Source organism: Heteronotia binoei, chromosome 4, assembly GCF_032191835.1.
Source record: "Heteronotia binoei isolate CCM8104 ecotype False Entrance Well chromosome 4, APGP_CSIRO_Hbin_v1, whole genome shotgun sequence".
In the NCBI taxonomy this organism is placed as follows: Eukaryota; Metazoa; Chordata; class Lepidosauria; order Squamata; family Gekkonidae; genus Heteronotia; species Heteronotia binoei.
The window spans coordinates 78350265-78366242 of record NC_083226.1 but is presented as its reverse complement, the minus strand read 5'-3'; the positions used below and the strand labels follow the sequence as shown (position 1 = coordinate 78366242).

General features: G+C 42.4%; 1 protein-coding gene across 2 annotated transcripts in view; it reads left to right on the top strand.

Annotated features, from left to right (window-relative positions):
• PTCH1 (patched 1) overlaps positions 1-15978 on the top strand; it is a 154235-nt gene that overhangs the window by 72914 nt on the left and 65343 nt on the right. For both annotated transcript variants that reach the window (XR_009555261.1, XM_060235456.1), the window contains exons 13-16: positions 2998-3116; positions 3516-3918; positions 5007-5316; positions 7844-7986. Coding sequence is in view for 1 of the 2 variants with exons in the window: in XM_060235456.1 (XP_060091439.1) it covers positions 2998-3116; positions 3516-3918; positions 5007-5316; positions 7844-7986 (975 nt within the window). In the remaining variant the exon portion in view is untranslated. The remainder of the gene's footprint in view (positions 1-2997; positions 3117-3515; positions 3919-5006; positions 5317-7843; positions 7987-15978) is intronic.

Genomic DNA, 15978 nt, shown 5'->3' with positions numbered 1-15978 from the left:
CACCAGCATTTTAAATAACAGCAAATCATCAGTGTTTACCCCTAGCAGACTAGAATATTGATAAATGTTACCTGTTAATGTAATTCAGAGCTGCTTCAGATAATATCACTCTGCTAGTATTTTATGTTATATTTAGTTGATACCACCAGCTTCCTTAAATAACTTTTGTATCTGGTGGCATTGGGACTGCATCCTGCCCTTTGCTGCCCATTGACTATAATGCATGAAGCAAGATCCTCCATTTATCTCAATCAACTTCTCCCTGACTAACAGCATTTGGACTGTGGGATGAGAGATCCCATACTTCAGATGCTATCCTCTAATAACTACAGCTACATAGTTTGCCCATTAAGTTAAGACCCCTTAGCAATCTCACCTCTTTTAAACATTTAGAGGAGTAATGAAGGCAGATTCCCTCTGACTATGCCTGAAATTCAATACTGTAACTGGATTTCATGCCACTTAAATATGCTAATTATGCCTATTATGAGCGCACACACCCTTTCTTCCATGAAGTGCCTAGAATGAATGGGATAATCACTTTCCCAAGCTACCATGCAAACATAAATAAATGCATCTTTTCCTCTGTGTTCACTTGCTTAATGATGTGCAGAGTCTCATTTGTCTTGGAGAAATATGTGTGCTTAGTGGGAGAAACAATGCAGGCCTCTGAAACTCATTTGTTATCTTACTCCAGATTAAAGTGCAGTATCTAAATCTCTGTTTTACCCCAGGTCCTTAAGCTTTTTTTATGCCTGTCGTAAAGTCTTTGCAAGCAAAATTAAAGTCAGTGAAAGGATGAGTAAGGAGGACAATGCACCTCTTGCATGCTATTAGAAAGGAGATACAGATAGACTGCAGTCTGGTGAAAGATGACACAACAAGCCTCTGCTCCACTCATCATCTTCTGCTACACAACACTCCTGCTCTCCTTAAGTAGTCTATAGGGAATGGCAAATAGCATATGCCTTATATGTGCCCTGTGACTCCAACACAGACTTCCATTAATTAATTTCTGTTAAGACATGCCGCAGCTTTTGCTAAAAATGTAAGGATTTTAATCTACTATTAGTTAGTTCAATTAATAAGTAAGAGGCACAGAAGCTAAGTACCAAATTCCCTGATTTTTTAAAAATGCTCTCCAATTGCATGTTTTCTTCCTACCCTCCCTATAAGATGTGACTCATGGTCCCAGCTCCCAACCACTTCTGTTAACTTTTAAAGGGGTATGTGTGAGGCCCTTACCCACCTTTCTGATGGCTGCTTCATAGGGAAAGGAAAGGAAAGGAAAGGAAAGGAAAGGAAAGGAAAGGAAAGGAAAGGAAAGGAAAGGAGGCAGGAAGAGCCTATCATGTTCCCAGCAACACAGCATTGGAAGGCTCAGTTAATAGACTGGAAATAGCCCATACATTAGTGAAGTGAAGCTAATGCAGATCTGCCTAGTAGACTGCATGGAAGACATTTGGCATCTTCATGTAAAAATAGGATCTGTATCCTATCCTCTCCTTTTCTACCCAATGGGGACCAAACTGGCTTACAAAGTGTAACCTTGGACTAATCACTCTCTGTCAATCTAACCTAACCTATAAGGTGCTGTTGCGAAGATAAAATGGAGGAAGGAAGAATAATGTTGTAAGCTGCTTTGGGTCCCTATCAGGGAGAAAAGCAAGTTATAGATATCTAAATAAATACATAATACTTTTCAGGCATGTTAAAGATTGCTCTACAACAATAAGTGAATTGTTTTGGTCATTTGGACTGCACTGTATAAACATGATTCTAATTATTACTTCACTTTTCTGTCATGCTTTACTCCAAAATTTCAGATCTGTGAATAGTTTGAATCAGAAGTCAGGGTGGACAAATGGCCAGTGAGATGTTTATTAGCTTATGATTGATGGTTACACATGTAACAGTTGCTTAAATTTTGCATGTTTAATTCTGCAGCCCTTTAATAATAATATTGATGAAATAAGGAATACTAAGCAGCCAGATCTGAGTCCAGTAGCACCTCAGAGACCAACAAGATTTTTGGGATATGAACTTTCAAGAATCAAAGCTCCCTTTGTCAGATCTTTGACTCTCAAAAGCTTATACCACCAAAAACTTGCTGGTCTTCTGAGGTGCTCCTGGAGTTGGATCTAGCGGTTCTACTGCAGACCAATACAGCTACCCTTTTTCCTTAAGCAATAGGGCTATGGGAAATTACAGAACTCTTCAGGATCTTTGAAATCTGATTTCTCCTTTAAAGTAATAAAATCCTTAATGAAAATAAGACCTGGTAATTTTCCGTGCATTATTTTCTTTAAACTAGATTAAAAATATTTTCACCCAGCACAATTGTATAATTGTTCTAAGACACCAGAGGGTTCCCATTAGTGCTTCATTCAGAGTAGCAGCACTTACAGAGACCAACAATAACTGAAATCACTGAAAGGCTCAGGTGAGATGAGAGATTACTGTGGAAGGCTCTGAAAGTTTTCGAGAGAAGTTGTTAGAAAACCTGATAGACAACTTCAGGGATAAGGCATTGTGTTAAACAAGGACCACAGGGGGAGGTTGGGGGCAGTTCTTAGCTGACCTTTCCAAAATCTTTTTTAAATGTTAAAAAAAGAGTTGAGGTTCAGCTGCTAAAACAGCAGTTTGTTTCCCTGACACAATCAATCCTTTCCAGCGAGGATCAAAAGGCAATTCTGAAGTCCTGATTATGACCTCACATACCTTGTAGGAGAGGGGGTTATCAATCATTGATCAGCAGATCTCTTTCCTGAAAGACTGAGGGTGACAGTTAGCCTTTCAAATGTGGGTACACTTCCTATTATGAAATAGCAATTCTTAAATACTCATTTTACTCTTCAGCAGAACCCTGAATAAAAATGTGTTGTTACGACAAACAGGGTGTTAAATAGAAATTGTTGTATTGATTTTCTTTTCTAAGCCTCCTTATTGTAATGCATCAGGCTTGGTCATATAATCTCTCCTTCTGTTGGTATCTAGGCTGCTGTGGTAGTAGTATTCAATTTTGCCATGGTCCTGTTAATTTTCCCTGCTATTTTGAGTATGGATCTATATCGTCGTGAAGATCGAAGACTGGATATATTTTGCTGCTTTACAAGGTAAATTGGTCAGATTATTCTTGGAATGTGTCACAAACCTTAAGTTGTAACATAATGAAAATTAAGAGAAAGTGCTGCTTCCCTTCAGTATATTCCCTAATTGAGATTTTGCAACATGTGAATTTATTTAAATGTAATAATTGGAAAGCCAGACTACTAACTGGCTACAATGTTAACAGTTTGTAGCCATTTTTTAAATATGAGGATTTCAAGTTGTATGATTTTTCTAATATATTTTTATAATTTTTTGTTTGTAAAGTAGAACATTTCACCGCTTCTTTATTTAAACATTTATTATTAAATCAGTAGTAATTATATTTGCAGAAATAATCCATTGCAGTATTTCTTTCTGCCATGACAATAAGCATAATGATTCCCCCTCCCCGTTTTTCCTTTCAGTCCATGTGTCAGCAGAGTGATTCAGATTGAGCCTCAAGCATACATGGACACTGGTGACAACACACGCTACAGCCCTCCACCACCCTACAGCAGCCACAGCTTTGCACATGAAACTCAGATCACAATGCAGTCCACGGTCCAGCTGCGCACTGAATACGATCCTCATACCCAGGTTTATTATACCACAGCAGAACCTCGCTCAGAAATATCAGTGCAGCCTGTCACAGTGACACAAGATAATCTCAGCTGCCAAAGCCCAGAAAGTGCAAGCTCAACAAGGGATCTCCTTTCCCAGTTCTCAGACTCTACACTGCATTGCCTTGAGCCAGCCTGCACAAAATGGACCCTCTCATCTTTTGCAGAAAAGCAGTATGCTCCATTCCTATTAAAACCAAAATCTAAGGTAAATATCTTTGCTTTGAGTACTGGTTAGTTATATCCACTGGCCATTCAGCCGAGCAAAGGAGCATTATTTGATATCTCTAGAAGATGGAAATGCAACTTGGGTATCTTCCTGAGGATCCAGGATAGAGGTCCAAGCTACATTCTCCTTGCATATCCAGATCACTCAGTAATTCTTCTAGGGCTGTGTTCAGAAATTATGATAAGCAATGTTTTTAAAGCCATTGTTACTTTCCAGTTTACCATGGTTGCTCCCTTTTCTCCATATTCTCTCCCTTCTCCTCAACAGTTAGACTGATTGAGGTTCCACATTTAGACCTCAGAATCCTCACCATTCTCTGCCACAATGGTATTTCCACATGCTCCACTGTGGTCAGGCTGATGCAAGACTTCTGAAATATGGGTCTGTGTCAAACAACAAGCTTCAGTTCAATTCTCTTCTCTGCTGGAGTATCTTCAGCTTTTCCAGACCTGAGATCATGGCACTCATTGAATTGGAAGTATGTGACGGGAGGCAATGTGGCATCACAGTCATGTGTCAAGAAAAGCCCTATGATGTCCCATAGTTTCAGTGCAAACTTTAGGTACAATCTTTTGTGAACATAAATAAGTGCCATGGAGTAGTGCAAACTAGTGCAACATGGCACAAAGGCCCAGACTTGAATGTTGTCTTTCATATGAGGATAGCCTGTTGCGTGTGAGAGGCAAAGTCAATATGGCCAAATAAGCTAGCATGTAGCCCAACAGCACTTGCTTGGATTCAGTACAAAACTTGAGCCATTGAGGCATCTGGCTACGCTATGATGGCACATGATGATAATAATAATAATAAATTTTATTTATACCCCGCCCTCCCCGCCGAGGCAGGCTTAGGGTGGCATGAGACAGTCAGGATATTGGCATTGCTGAAAGTGATTACACAGACCTTCCACTACATTGTGCATTAGCCATAGGGGTGCATGCTGGGAGAAGTGGCTCTATTCTTTCTTTATGAGCATTGCAAGAAGATGCACATTGAGTTGATTTTGTAGTGTAAGATGAATGCTGCCATTTCCCCCCATTAAGCATGGCAACCTTTTTCTGTTTCAGATCATAGTCATTTTTCTTTTTCTGGGCTTGCTTGGCCTCAGTCTTTATGGAACTACCTGCGTAAGGGATGGACTTGATCTTACGGACATTGTACCACGGGAAACCCGGGAATATGACTTCATTGCTGCCCAATTCAAGTATTTCTCATTCTACCACATGTACATAGTTACCCAGAAAGCAGATTATCCCAATGTCCAACACTTACTTTATGAACTTCACAAAAGGTTTAGCAATGTGACATATGTTTTGTTGGAAGAGGACAAGCAACTTCCAAAAATGTGGTTGCACTACTTCAGAGACTGGTTGCAAGGTAAAGGAAACCCCAAGCAAACTCAGATTTTCTGTGAAGTTAATTTTTAAAAATTTCTGTCATTTCTGTTCTTCGGAAGAATCCTATTACATTGCATTTATTGAAGGTTTGCCCTAACCCTAACCCACAAGATAGGATTCTTATGAATCGACTGTGATGGTTTCATGTTTACTATTTGTTTATTCAATTTTAGAGAGTTGAGGACAGGTTACACAGTATATGTGCACACCAATAACATAAATCTGCATTCACAATAATTTAATTTGGTGGGGGAAGCTTTTTACTGGAAGGAAGGATTTCCATTTTTTTCCACTTCCCGTCTATATGTCTGAGTTTTCCCAGCAACCAGAGTTTTCTTAGCAGCTGCTTTGAAGTTGACTGGATGGTAGTAGAATAACTCAGTTTCAATAGCTGCTCTGTTTTTCTAGCCAGGTGCTGGAGGACTGTGTGTTGGATATTTTGCAGGCTTGCTTCATTTGCTGCTTTTTTTAAACTTAAGGAATGAGCTATGATTGTGTCTTTTCTACATGGGAGGCAGCTTTCAAGGAAACAGAGGAGGGCTTGTAAATGTGAATGAGCATCCAGACCCTAAGGCTGTGTCATTCCGGCCATGTTTTCTCTTCCAACCACTCTTATCTCTTTATAGCTGTAGCTAACCTATCAGGGCTGTAATGATGGTTTTGATTACAGTTGCTCAGTGCAGCTGTGAGGTGGGTCGATGGATTATTCCCCCCTTGGCCATGTGGTTCATCATCTGTTCTCATACCTCCTCCTTATTGCTGGGCTGCAGCTTCCTATTCTAAATCTGATCCAAATTTGTGCTGTGAGGTATTTTGCCTCCTTCCCCCCACCCTCTTGGAAAAGGATGGCAAGGAGGCAAATAATAGTTGAGAGTGAATAGGTGTTGGCTGTGATCTTTACACGTGCTGGCAGCAGATCCCACAACTTGTATTAGCTGCACAAGCTGAACAGATGGAACAAATTGACAAAATCGTGTTCACTCATGCTGTGCTCAAGAAGGAGCTGTTTGAAGTTGGGAGCTGGAGTGTGGATTTCTTTTTTCCTCCGGCTTTGCGGCAGAATTTCTGGTCATGTCGTGATGTAACCTATGGCTTCAGCACCTAGTGGTAGCTGAAACAACAGAGCATAAAATGTCTCTTTCCCCCATTGTGTAAGTCGTTTTAGAGGTGTGAATGCTCAGAGCTGTATTTCAGACAGTGGTCTTAAATTTATGCCAGACTCTGTTATTGCAGTCAGACTCGAACATGAGTTGTTTTTGCCTGACTCCTGTTCTTTGCAGTGATGCTTCTGCAAGAGAAACTTCTGGTGGTCATGTGCCAGAGATGAATACAAGAGCTTCTGTTTGATATTATTCAACCTGGAAATAACTACTTTTTTAAAAATCTTGAAACTGAGTAGCTGATTTTGGGACCTGTTTGTGATCCAGCACTAAGCTCAGACTTGTAGTAGGATTGTTCCACGCTCCCTTCCATGTGTTCAAAAGAAAACAGTCATCTGTTAATCCGAGCTACCATGTGAATTGCAGTTTCAGAATTATGTATTCCTTTCTGCCACAGGGCTGGGAGCAGTTAGTGCAAAAATTTACAAATTATTGGCACCACAAGGTAAAAGCAGTATTTCTTATTGTGCCCCTTTCTTTTTAGAATAGCATATCTAGCATTCAAACCCATTTTGCTTTGTTATTTTATTTGATTTATTTACTGCATTTGTACCCTGTCTTTCTGTCCAGTGGAGACCTAAAACAGATTACATTTTTCTCCTATCCTTTGAGGTAGGTTAGGCTGAGAGAGTATGATGGATTCCTATCATGGTTCATTGAGCCATCTTTTCTATTAGGAGATTGTTTACCAAAGGGCCAGTTCAAATTTAATAGTACATAATATGATCATTTTTTCTCTTAATATGTACACATAGCTGTCTTAAAATGTACCTGTTTGTATCTTTTAAATTGCAATGTACATGTGGAATTTGCTGGTCTATTTTTTCTTTGATAAAAACCAAGTGGGCAGCCACACTTGGTTCTTATTTTAAAAAAAACAACCCACAAGCTTGCTTTTAATGTCAGAATATTTCCGTGTGTGTGGTGGAGTTTAGCTAAGTGGGCGTGAAAGAATTGGACCAGTTCTGAAGCAGAAGGAGGTCTGTCTGAGGCTCCAGTTTGGCAGCCTTCCGCAGACTAGCTGGAAGATAGGTAAGGCCTGCTGTCAAAGCTCTGGAGTTCTGAGAAGCCAGCATCTCAGGCCAGGGGCACCCTCCCAAACATCTGCTTGGGAGGCAGGTGTTAATACTCTAGCCAGGCCACACTAGTTCCAGGGCTATGGAAAGAGACAGAAATGGGCAGTGAGAAAGAATCCTCAAACAGTGATAAGCAGTGCTTATGCCAGAGCTGATAGCTCTAAAACACTGTGTGGGAACCATCCTAAGATCTTTCTAAACAGTTTTCCTCTATAATGTATCTATTTGTAAGCTTTATTTTAAAAAATCATGCCTCCTCACTTTCTAACAGGGCTTCAGGATGCCTTTGACCATGACTGGGAAGCTGGGAAGATCACATACAGCAGCTACAAAAATGGATCAGATGATGCTGTTCTAGCTTACAAACTTCTGGTGCAAACAAGCAACCGAGAGAAACCCATCGATATTGGCCAGGTAGTTTCTAAAATACTGTTGTGACTGTATTTGCTTAAATGCAGCAATGCAAATAAGTCACTATACAATTTTGTTGGGCTTATTAATGTACTGATGATATTCAGCCAAAACCCTAATCAGTGCCTGGAATGCAGATATTTTAGTGGCTGGGCAGGTGGGGTTTGCATGATAGCTGCAGAGTGCCCTCTTCTGCATGCTAGAGTCTGTGGAACTGCAAGACAATGAAGCAGCAAGGACAAAAGTCTGAGTGACAGTTGCAGGAAAACTCTGGGTAGATCCAGGTGAGCATGTAAGAGCTCATGTGTGGCTGTAATGGTGATGGTCTTCCTTCACCACCTGTATCTGCTCAGTGTCATCCAGTAAAAATGTAATATATAATTAAATATCTACTTAGGGCTGCCAAGTCTCAGATAATATCTGGGGACTTTGGGGGTGGGGCCAGGAGACTTTCCCTAAAATAAATAAATAAAAACACAGCAGTTCAGTTCCCCTGAATAATAATAATAATAATAATAATAATAACTTTTAATTTCTATCCCGCCCTCCCCGCCAAAGCAGGCTCAGGGCGGCTTACAACATAAAATACATTATACATCAGATTACATAAATTGCAAATAAAATCCAAGTTAAGACAAATTACAAGTTAAAATTTACAAATTACAATGGTGCTAAAACATTCGATCTTCAATAATTCCATAAAATTCAGTAACCAAGAGCACTTTTTTAGAGGCATTTCCTAGTTAATAATAATAGTCTTCATTTCCTAGTTAATAATAATAGTCTTCATTTCCTCACCCAAGTAGCTGCAAATCATCTCTCTCTCTCTCTCTCTCTCTCTCTCTCTCTCTCTCTCTCACTCACACACATACAGAAGCAAAAATAAAACGGTTTGCAATCCCACACTTGTGTGGTCTCACTGCGGCAATTTACTCACAAGTTGCTGAATTTCCAATAACAGGGAAACCAAAGGTTCAGGTTTACCCTTTGCTATGCAAATGACCTCTGAAAAGCTTGTACAACAAACAGAAGGTTTTGGCTGCTTTCACAGCAACTGGGAGCAGCCATGTTGTTCTGCCTGCTCACCCCACCCCCATTCAGCTCACCCCACAGACACACCATCCAGGAGCCTTTGCAAGCTTTCTCCTAGCCTTCTGAAGGGGAAAGGCACATGGTAGCTGTGGGGGCGGAGCTTCCTCCCACTGGCCAGCTGACTGGGGGAGGGAAGGAGCCTGGGAAAGTGGGAGAAGCCCCGCTGGGACCTAGGGATTGACAAGCCTATATCTACTACAGAATATCTAACATTTTTATCTCACCCTCCTCTTTGTGGTAAGAGTTGCACAGTAAAGAAAGGCCATTTACCTCTTGGTTGTGTCTGGGAAGAAAAAGCAGAATTGTTGTTAAAATGGCTGCTGGAGATATTACAGTTAGAACCTCTAGGCCCAAGTTATATTATACATAAATAAACTTTTTTCAGTTCCTTAATGTGCAGCTGAGATCAGGTTTTGGAATCTGGAGGATCTTCCTACACTCCCATTATAACACTTGGAGAAGTACAGAACAATGTGCAAGATTCTTCTCTTGTGCTTCCTGTCACTATCTTCCTTGGAATGCTACCCATTGCCCTGACCTTGATACCTTTGAAGTCATAATTCTGACTCCCTTTCTTCTTGTGACATGACTGTGATGTCATGTGACTTTCTGTCATGTATTTGCAGTTCAGTGGGTAAATACCTGCTGTATCAACTTGGTCACATATTTTATATTATTATATGCTTCCTGTGTGTAACTTTGATTAGTATTACATATGCATTAATGCACTCTACAGTTGGCCTAAACAACATATTTTCAAACAGCTTCTGATCATAGTTTCAAATGTTTCTCAACTTACTGAAAATATTCTGATACTTGTAATACTAACCATAGCAAAACTCTTGAGGTGGGGATAGATTACTTGTGAGAGAACACAAGGAGAGGCATGTGAGCTCATAGTTTTGCAGCCGAACAGCTGTATATCTGCATTGGACCTCAGACTATGGAAGATTCTTCATTTTGGAAAATAGCACAGGGGTTGGCATATCCTATCACTCATGTTGAACATTGGTACACCAGTCAATTGTGTGGCACACTAGGGCCAGTTCTGTATTCAAGGAACCAAGATAAGACTCTGAGATGGGGTCAGCACCATTTAGGGGTCCCAACCCTCCCGCCCTGGCAGGGGACCCCAGGATTTCCACCCTCTTCTCCCGCTCCCCCCAAAAATGGAAGCGGGGGGGGGGAAGGGGGAAACGGCAACCCTACCCCAAGCCATTCCTCAGGAAACGGTGCGGGAGGGAGCCCCTCTCGCTCCTCCCGAGGAGACCCTACTGCCAGGCACAGGCGAGCGCAGCATGGCCCGGGCACCTGCTGTCTGGCTCCTCCCCCCCTCCGCGTCCTGCTGCGCTGCAAGGCCCCGCCGGCCACAAAGGGCAACCCCCCCTTTCCTTCCCCCCAGACCAGCCGGAGGGGCGCTCAGGAGGCCGCTGGCCTCTCGATCAAGAAGGCCCCAAAAGGCAAGGAGGGAAGGGCATGGGAGGGAGGGAGCCTTCGTGGTGGGGGCGGGGGAGGCCAACGTGCAGGAGCTCCGGACCGGAGAAGGGCAGCACACAAAACACACACGGCCCAGCAGGAGCTCCCCTGCCCAGCGCGCCGCCAAAGAGGCAGTCCCTCTCTCTCCTCCCGAGGAATCCCTACCAGTTTGGTGTAGTGGTTAAGTGTGCGGATCTCTTAAGTGTAAGGGTCTCTGTTGTGGGGGAGGAAGGGAAAGGCGATTGTGAGCTGCTCTGAGACTCTTCGGAGTGGAGCGCAGCCAGCCACGGGAGAGGGCGACTCCCGCTTCTCCTCAAGACCAGCCGGAGGGGGGCGCTCTGGAGGGCGAACCCAAATGGCAAAGAGGGCAGGGGACGGGAGGGAGGGAGCTGTCGGGGGTGGGGGGAAGGCGAAGGTGCCAGAGCTCGGGAGAAGCGCAGCAGCCCCAGTCCTAGCGCGCTCCCAACCCCTTCCCTGGGCAGCCCCCCCTCTCCTCCTGAGGAGACCCTTCCACCAGGCAGAGCCACTTCCTTGCTGGCAGCACGGCTGGCTGGCTGGATCCTGACGCCCCCTCCCCAAGACTCCACCCCGAAGATCTCCGATGGCCCGCCCTTGAATGTTGCCAAGCCCAGCCAGGCAGGTGATTGGCCCCGCTCTCCTTCGCCCGCTCCCTTCCCTTCCCTCCCTCCCCTGGAAACTAAACAATCTTTTCTGCCTCTTGAAAGACTCTTCTACATATTAAGAACGCCTGGATTTTCTTAGTGACCTTCCTTGGGGAGTCCAAAAGAAGGTTTTGTCCGTGGGTGCAAAGTTACCATGATAACACCAAATTCATAAAAAGAAAAACCATATTTAAAATGTAAGGTGATGAATATGGAAAGGGGGGGAAGGGAAGTGAGCAAAATGTTGCTAACTACAAGGCAAATCTTAGAGAATTGATCCACGGGTATCTGGGGCTCAGGGGGGGTCTGTTTTTTGAGGTAGAGGCACCGAATTTTCAGTATAGCATCTAGTGCCTCTCCTCAAAATAACCCCCACGTTTCAAAAAGATTGGACCAGGGGGTCCAATTCTATGAGCCCCAAAAGAAGGTGCCCCTATCCTTCATTATTTCCTATGGAAGGGAGGAATTGAAAAAGTGTGCCGTCCCTTTAAATGCGAGGGCCAAAACTCCCTTTGGAGTTCAATTATGTTTGTCACAGCCTTGATCTTGGCTCCACCCCTAATGTCTCCTGGCTCCACCCCCAAAGTCACCTGGCCCCACCCCCAAAGTCCCCAGATATTTCTTAAATGGGACTTGGCAACCCTAGCACAATTGGGCCTCAGTTTGCCCCAGGATGTCTGGTCAACTATAATCCTTATCTCTTCCCTTCCCTGCTGCTGCCTCTTTGCCAGGACACTAATATCTTCACAGATAGATGTAGCAGTTCTCTTGCCAGTGCTTCCTTCTTGAGTTGAGTGATAGTTACTTCAGCCCTTGCACAGATTACTTTATTCCTTTTTAATACTCATTTTTAAGGTGCATGGGACTATTGCTAGGCCTTCCAGTGTTATTTTAAAACAAATTTCCGTACTAAGATCGAGTTCATACAAGCGGTGCTTACAATGACATAACTATTCCTAGTCTATGTCATTTCATATCACAGGTGGCAGACCACTTGAATAAAAGCTCTCTTGTAAAGCTAAAAGAGGTCTAAGCTAGCCCTCTCCTGATATCTAGCTACTATGAGTAGATTTTTTTTTATTGTACCAATTTTGTAGGCACATTGATTTTTTTTAAAAAAAAAAATGTGTAAGCATCCAATCATGCACCTTCAGTTTAGGAACTAGCACAATCTAAAAAAATGCAAGTTTAAAGTACCTTGACCTGATCCCTCTAATATGATATCAGCTAAACTCCCATCATGATTAGTGGATAATGTTTGTTTCTTTTTAAGAAATATGACATGTGGCTACATATTCAGAGAGTTACTGTATCTTCTCTACCAGATGCTATTCCTCTGGATGAGATATTTTTTAGAGCAGCCATTACAGCCCCGCCCCAAATATTAGATATTGAATTCTCCTTGACCTGCAATGAAGAAAAATGTAATTTGGGGCACGTCCTAGTTAGGTATGTTTGATCACCTGCCAGCTTCACCTCATGTTCTGATTGCCAGTTGTGATGAGGGGACTAATTATTTGTTCAACTGTTTGGCTATTTTCAAACCAAAAAATTCTTGCTGCATCCCAGTTTTGCAGGGACTCAGTAAAACTTTTTTTTCAGGGTGTGATGGACTGTATTTTAAAAGTTCTTAAGTGCTGTATAATGTGATGGACTGTGAAAGGTTAATGGCTCACAAAGCCAGAGAGCCTTTGAGTGACAGGCTGCTCAAACAAATTTCATTGGATAGCGGCAGTTGAGAAGAAAGATTTGGGAACTGACTGTGGAAGAGAAGACAGTGTAGTACTGACTGAGGACTGGGAAGATGGCAAGGAGAAGAAGAAGATGATATTGGATTTATATCCCGCCCTCCACTCCGAAGAGTCTCAGAGCGGCTCACAATCTCCTTTACTTTCCTCCCCCACAACAGACACCCTGTGAGGTGGGTGGGGCTGGAGAGAGCTCTCACAGCAGCTGCCCTTTCAAGGACAACCTCTGCCAGACCTATGGCTGACCCAAGGCCATTCCAGCAGGTGCAGGTGGAGGAGTGGGGAATCAAACCTGGTTCTCCCAGATAAGAGTTCGCACACTTAACCACTACACCAAACTGGCTCTCCGAGGAATGGAAAGATCATCAAAGACCCCCATGCAGGCCAGAAATAGGGACAGAACTTATAGTTTACAGAAGTAATACCCTGCCCAATTGAAAAGGGAGATAGCTCTAAAGAGAGGAGTAATCCTTGGTGTATTTGGAGAAGAAATATGGGTACTTTACAGTGTATCCCTGCCATCTGAAATCTGAAGAGTCAGTTAAACTAAAGAACATATATTAGGGTATCTAGCAGACACTGAAACCAAAGCCTCTCATCTCAAAGTTCCTTAGACCTTTATGAAAAGTTTATAACTCTCAATTGCTGCAAACATATTAAATTATTAAATTACCTCAGAGTTATTGTTGATCTATCTCAGATATTTTACCCCTGACTTCACTTTACCTTTTCCCCTCAAAATTGAATAAAATATTTTGTTTGTTTTTGAACTTTCAAAAGCCTCTTGCGTGCCATTTTAGTAGTATAAGTTTAAGAAGGGGATCTTGTCTGTTCCTTCAAGGCCCTGGACTTCACTAGCATCAAAATATAATAATGTGACAGGGTAGGACAGCCATAAACCAAATAAGAAGAAAATAGATTAAATGGGCTGCTCAGTCAGAAGGGGAAAGAAGAAAAAATGGAGGGAAAATCCTGTGTGACAAGGAGGAGAAAGGGTGAGTCTGGCTGTGGGGTGGGGGCAACAAGGACGAAAGCCAACATGGGAGTGTGCCTCTGACACAAACACTCAGCTGTTGGAAGTTGGAACAAGAGGGAAGTGAGTGGCAAAGTGTTTGACTTTTTATGTTTAGCTGCTGAAGAAGTCATGCATTCCTGAATCTAATGAAGTTTTCACTTTCAAAGCACCTAGTAACTCCGGTCTACTGCCTTCAAGTTATGCAAAAGATACAGAAAATCACAATCTGTCCTTGAGTACTATAAGCCTTATTGAGGAAAGGATGAAATCTCCATTTAGAACATCTGCTGTATTTTTTCATCCAAAACAACTTTCCGTACACCTGAATGTATGCTGGAATGACACATCATGACCTTTCCTACACTTCAGTGCTTTCCTATGGAAGTCCCACTGCTAATGCAGCTGCTGATGCAGCACAGCAGTAGTGGGGCTTCCAGATGGCAGGTTTCCTTGCATTTTGTTTGCCCCAGTTGCTGTGGCAGCCATCTCCCCCTCCACACACACTTTTTAAAACTGATAATGGACATTGCAATACACCATCATGCAACCAGGAAAAATCTCAGAAAACTTGAGGGAAACCAGGTTAGTGTATGGAAATATCACAATGCTGTGGAAAAGTAGAAAGAAACAGCAATTAATCTAGAGCAAATTACCCTTGTGGAAATTGCTCAAGAATGTGGAAGACCACAAGGTGGCTTTATTGCAAAGCTTTGGGTAAGAAGTTCATGACAAGGTTTTTTTCTACTTATTTGCTCTGCCATTTTGTAGACATTTTGCTATATCAGGGGTGGTCAACGGTAGCTCTCCAGATGTTTTTTGCCTACTACTCCCATCAGCCCCAGTCAGCATGGCCAATGGCTGGAGCTGATTGGAATTGTAGGCAAAAAACATCTGGAGAGCTACCGTTGGCCACCCCTGCGCTATATTATTGATGATAGAGTAAATCTAAGTGTTGCCATAGCTATTTAAATGGTGATGACTCACATATGAGGACGGTGTTTTTCCCTGCACACTTTTATTATTTTGGGCATGGCAGTATTGAGAAGACTAATAATACTATTTACACTGGGGAAGCTTTCATGTGGCAGCTTTCCCATTAACAGAAGAGCTAAGCAAAAAGTATATCAAAAATATCTCCCTACTGGGCACACTTGGTTCTGCTGTTGCTGGTTAAGGGCTGCAGCTACTGTTCCCTTTGTGCTAATTTTGCTGGTTTGTTTGGGCTAGTGGCGATCAGTGGGTAGGCTGGCTCAATGGATGTGTGAATTGCAAGTTCAGTACGCCAGGTACTCACAAAGCTCTTTTTCTAGAAGCAGACAAATAGGTTTTTAGGTCTGTAATGGCTATGTCTTGGTTTTAGTTCTATAAGGGAAACTTAGTTCATTGTCTCTAATTTAATTGTATATAGAAAATAACACTAATGATCTTCCCAGAAGTTGTGGGGGGTTGCCCTCTTTTTATTTTTTGCCAGCAACAAAAACCATTTTTCTTCAAAGTAACATTGCATATAAACTCTTTGTATTACAGCCACGTATTGCAATATGTGGTCATGTATAACAAAATTATTTATTTGGGAAAACAAGAGAGTAAAGGTGAAATGCCCCAATCGATTTTTTGTTGTTGTTCAGCAGCAAAGACTAGAGGACAAATGCGATTGGTCTCCTGATACAATTTCCTGTGCCTGGAAGGGAAGAAAGTGTGCTGCTGCACCCACAGGGTCTGATATTCTGCAGTTTCAAAGACAATTTGAAGACATACAGTTGTTGCATATCCTGTGGATTAATTGAATCCAGATCTCTGGATTCCACTTTTTTTTTACTGCTGTTGCTGTTGTTTTTCACATAATTAAAAAGACCTGGAAATGAGAGTTGGAACAGAATGAAAAATAAAACAAAAGTCTTATTCTCCCCCCCTCCCTACATTACAGTCCATCCTCCATCTTCTGCATTTCCCCCTATTTCTTTGGCAAGGCAACCTTTGTCCCAGCTCCCAGAATATTTGA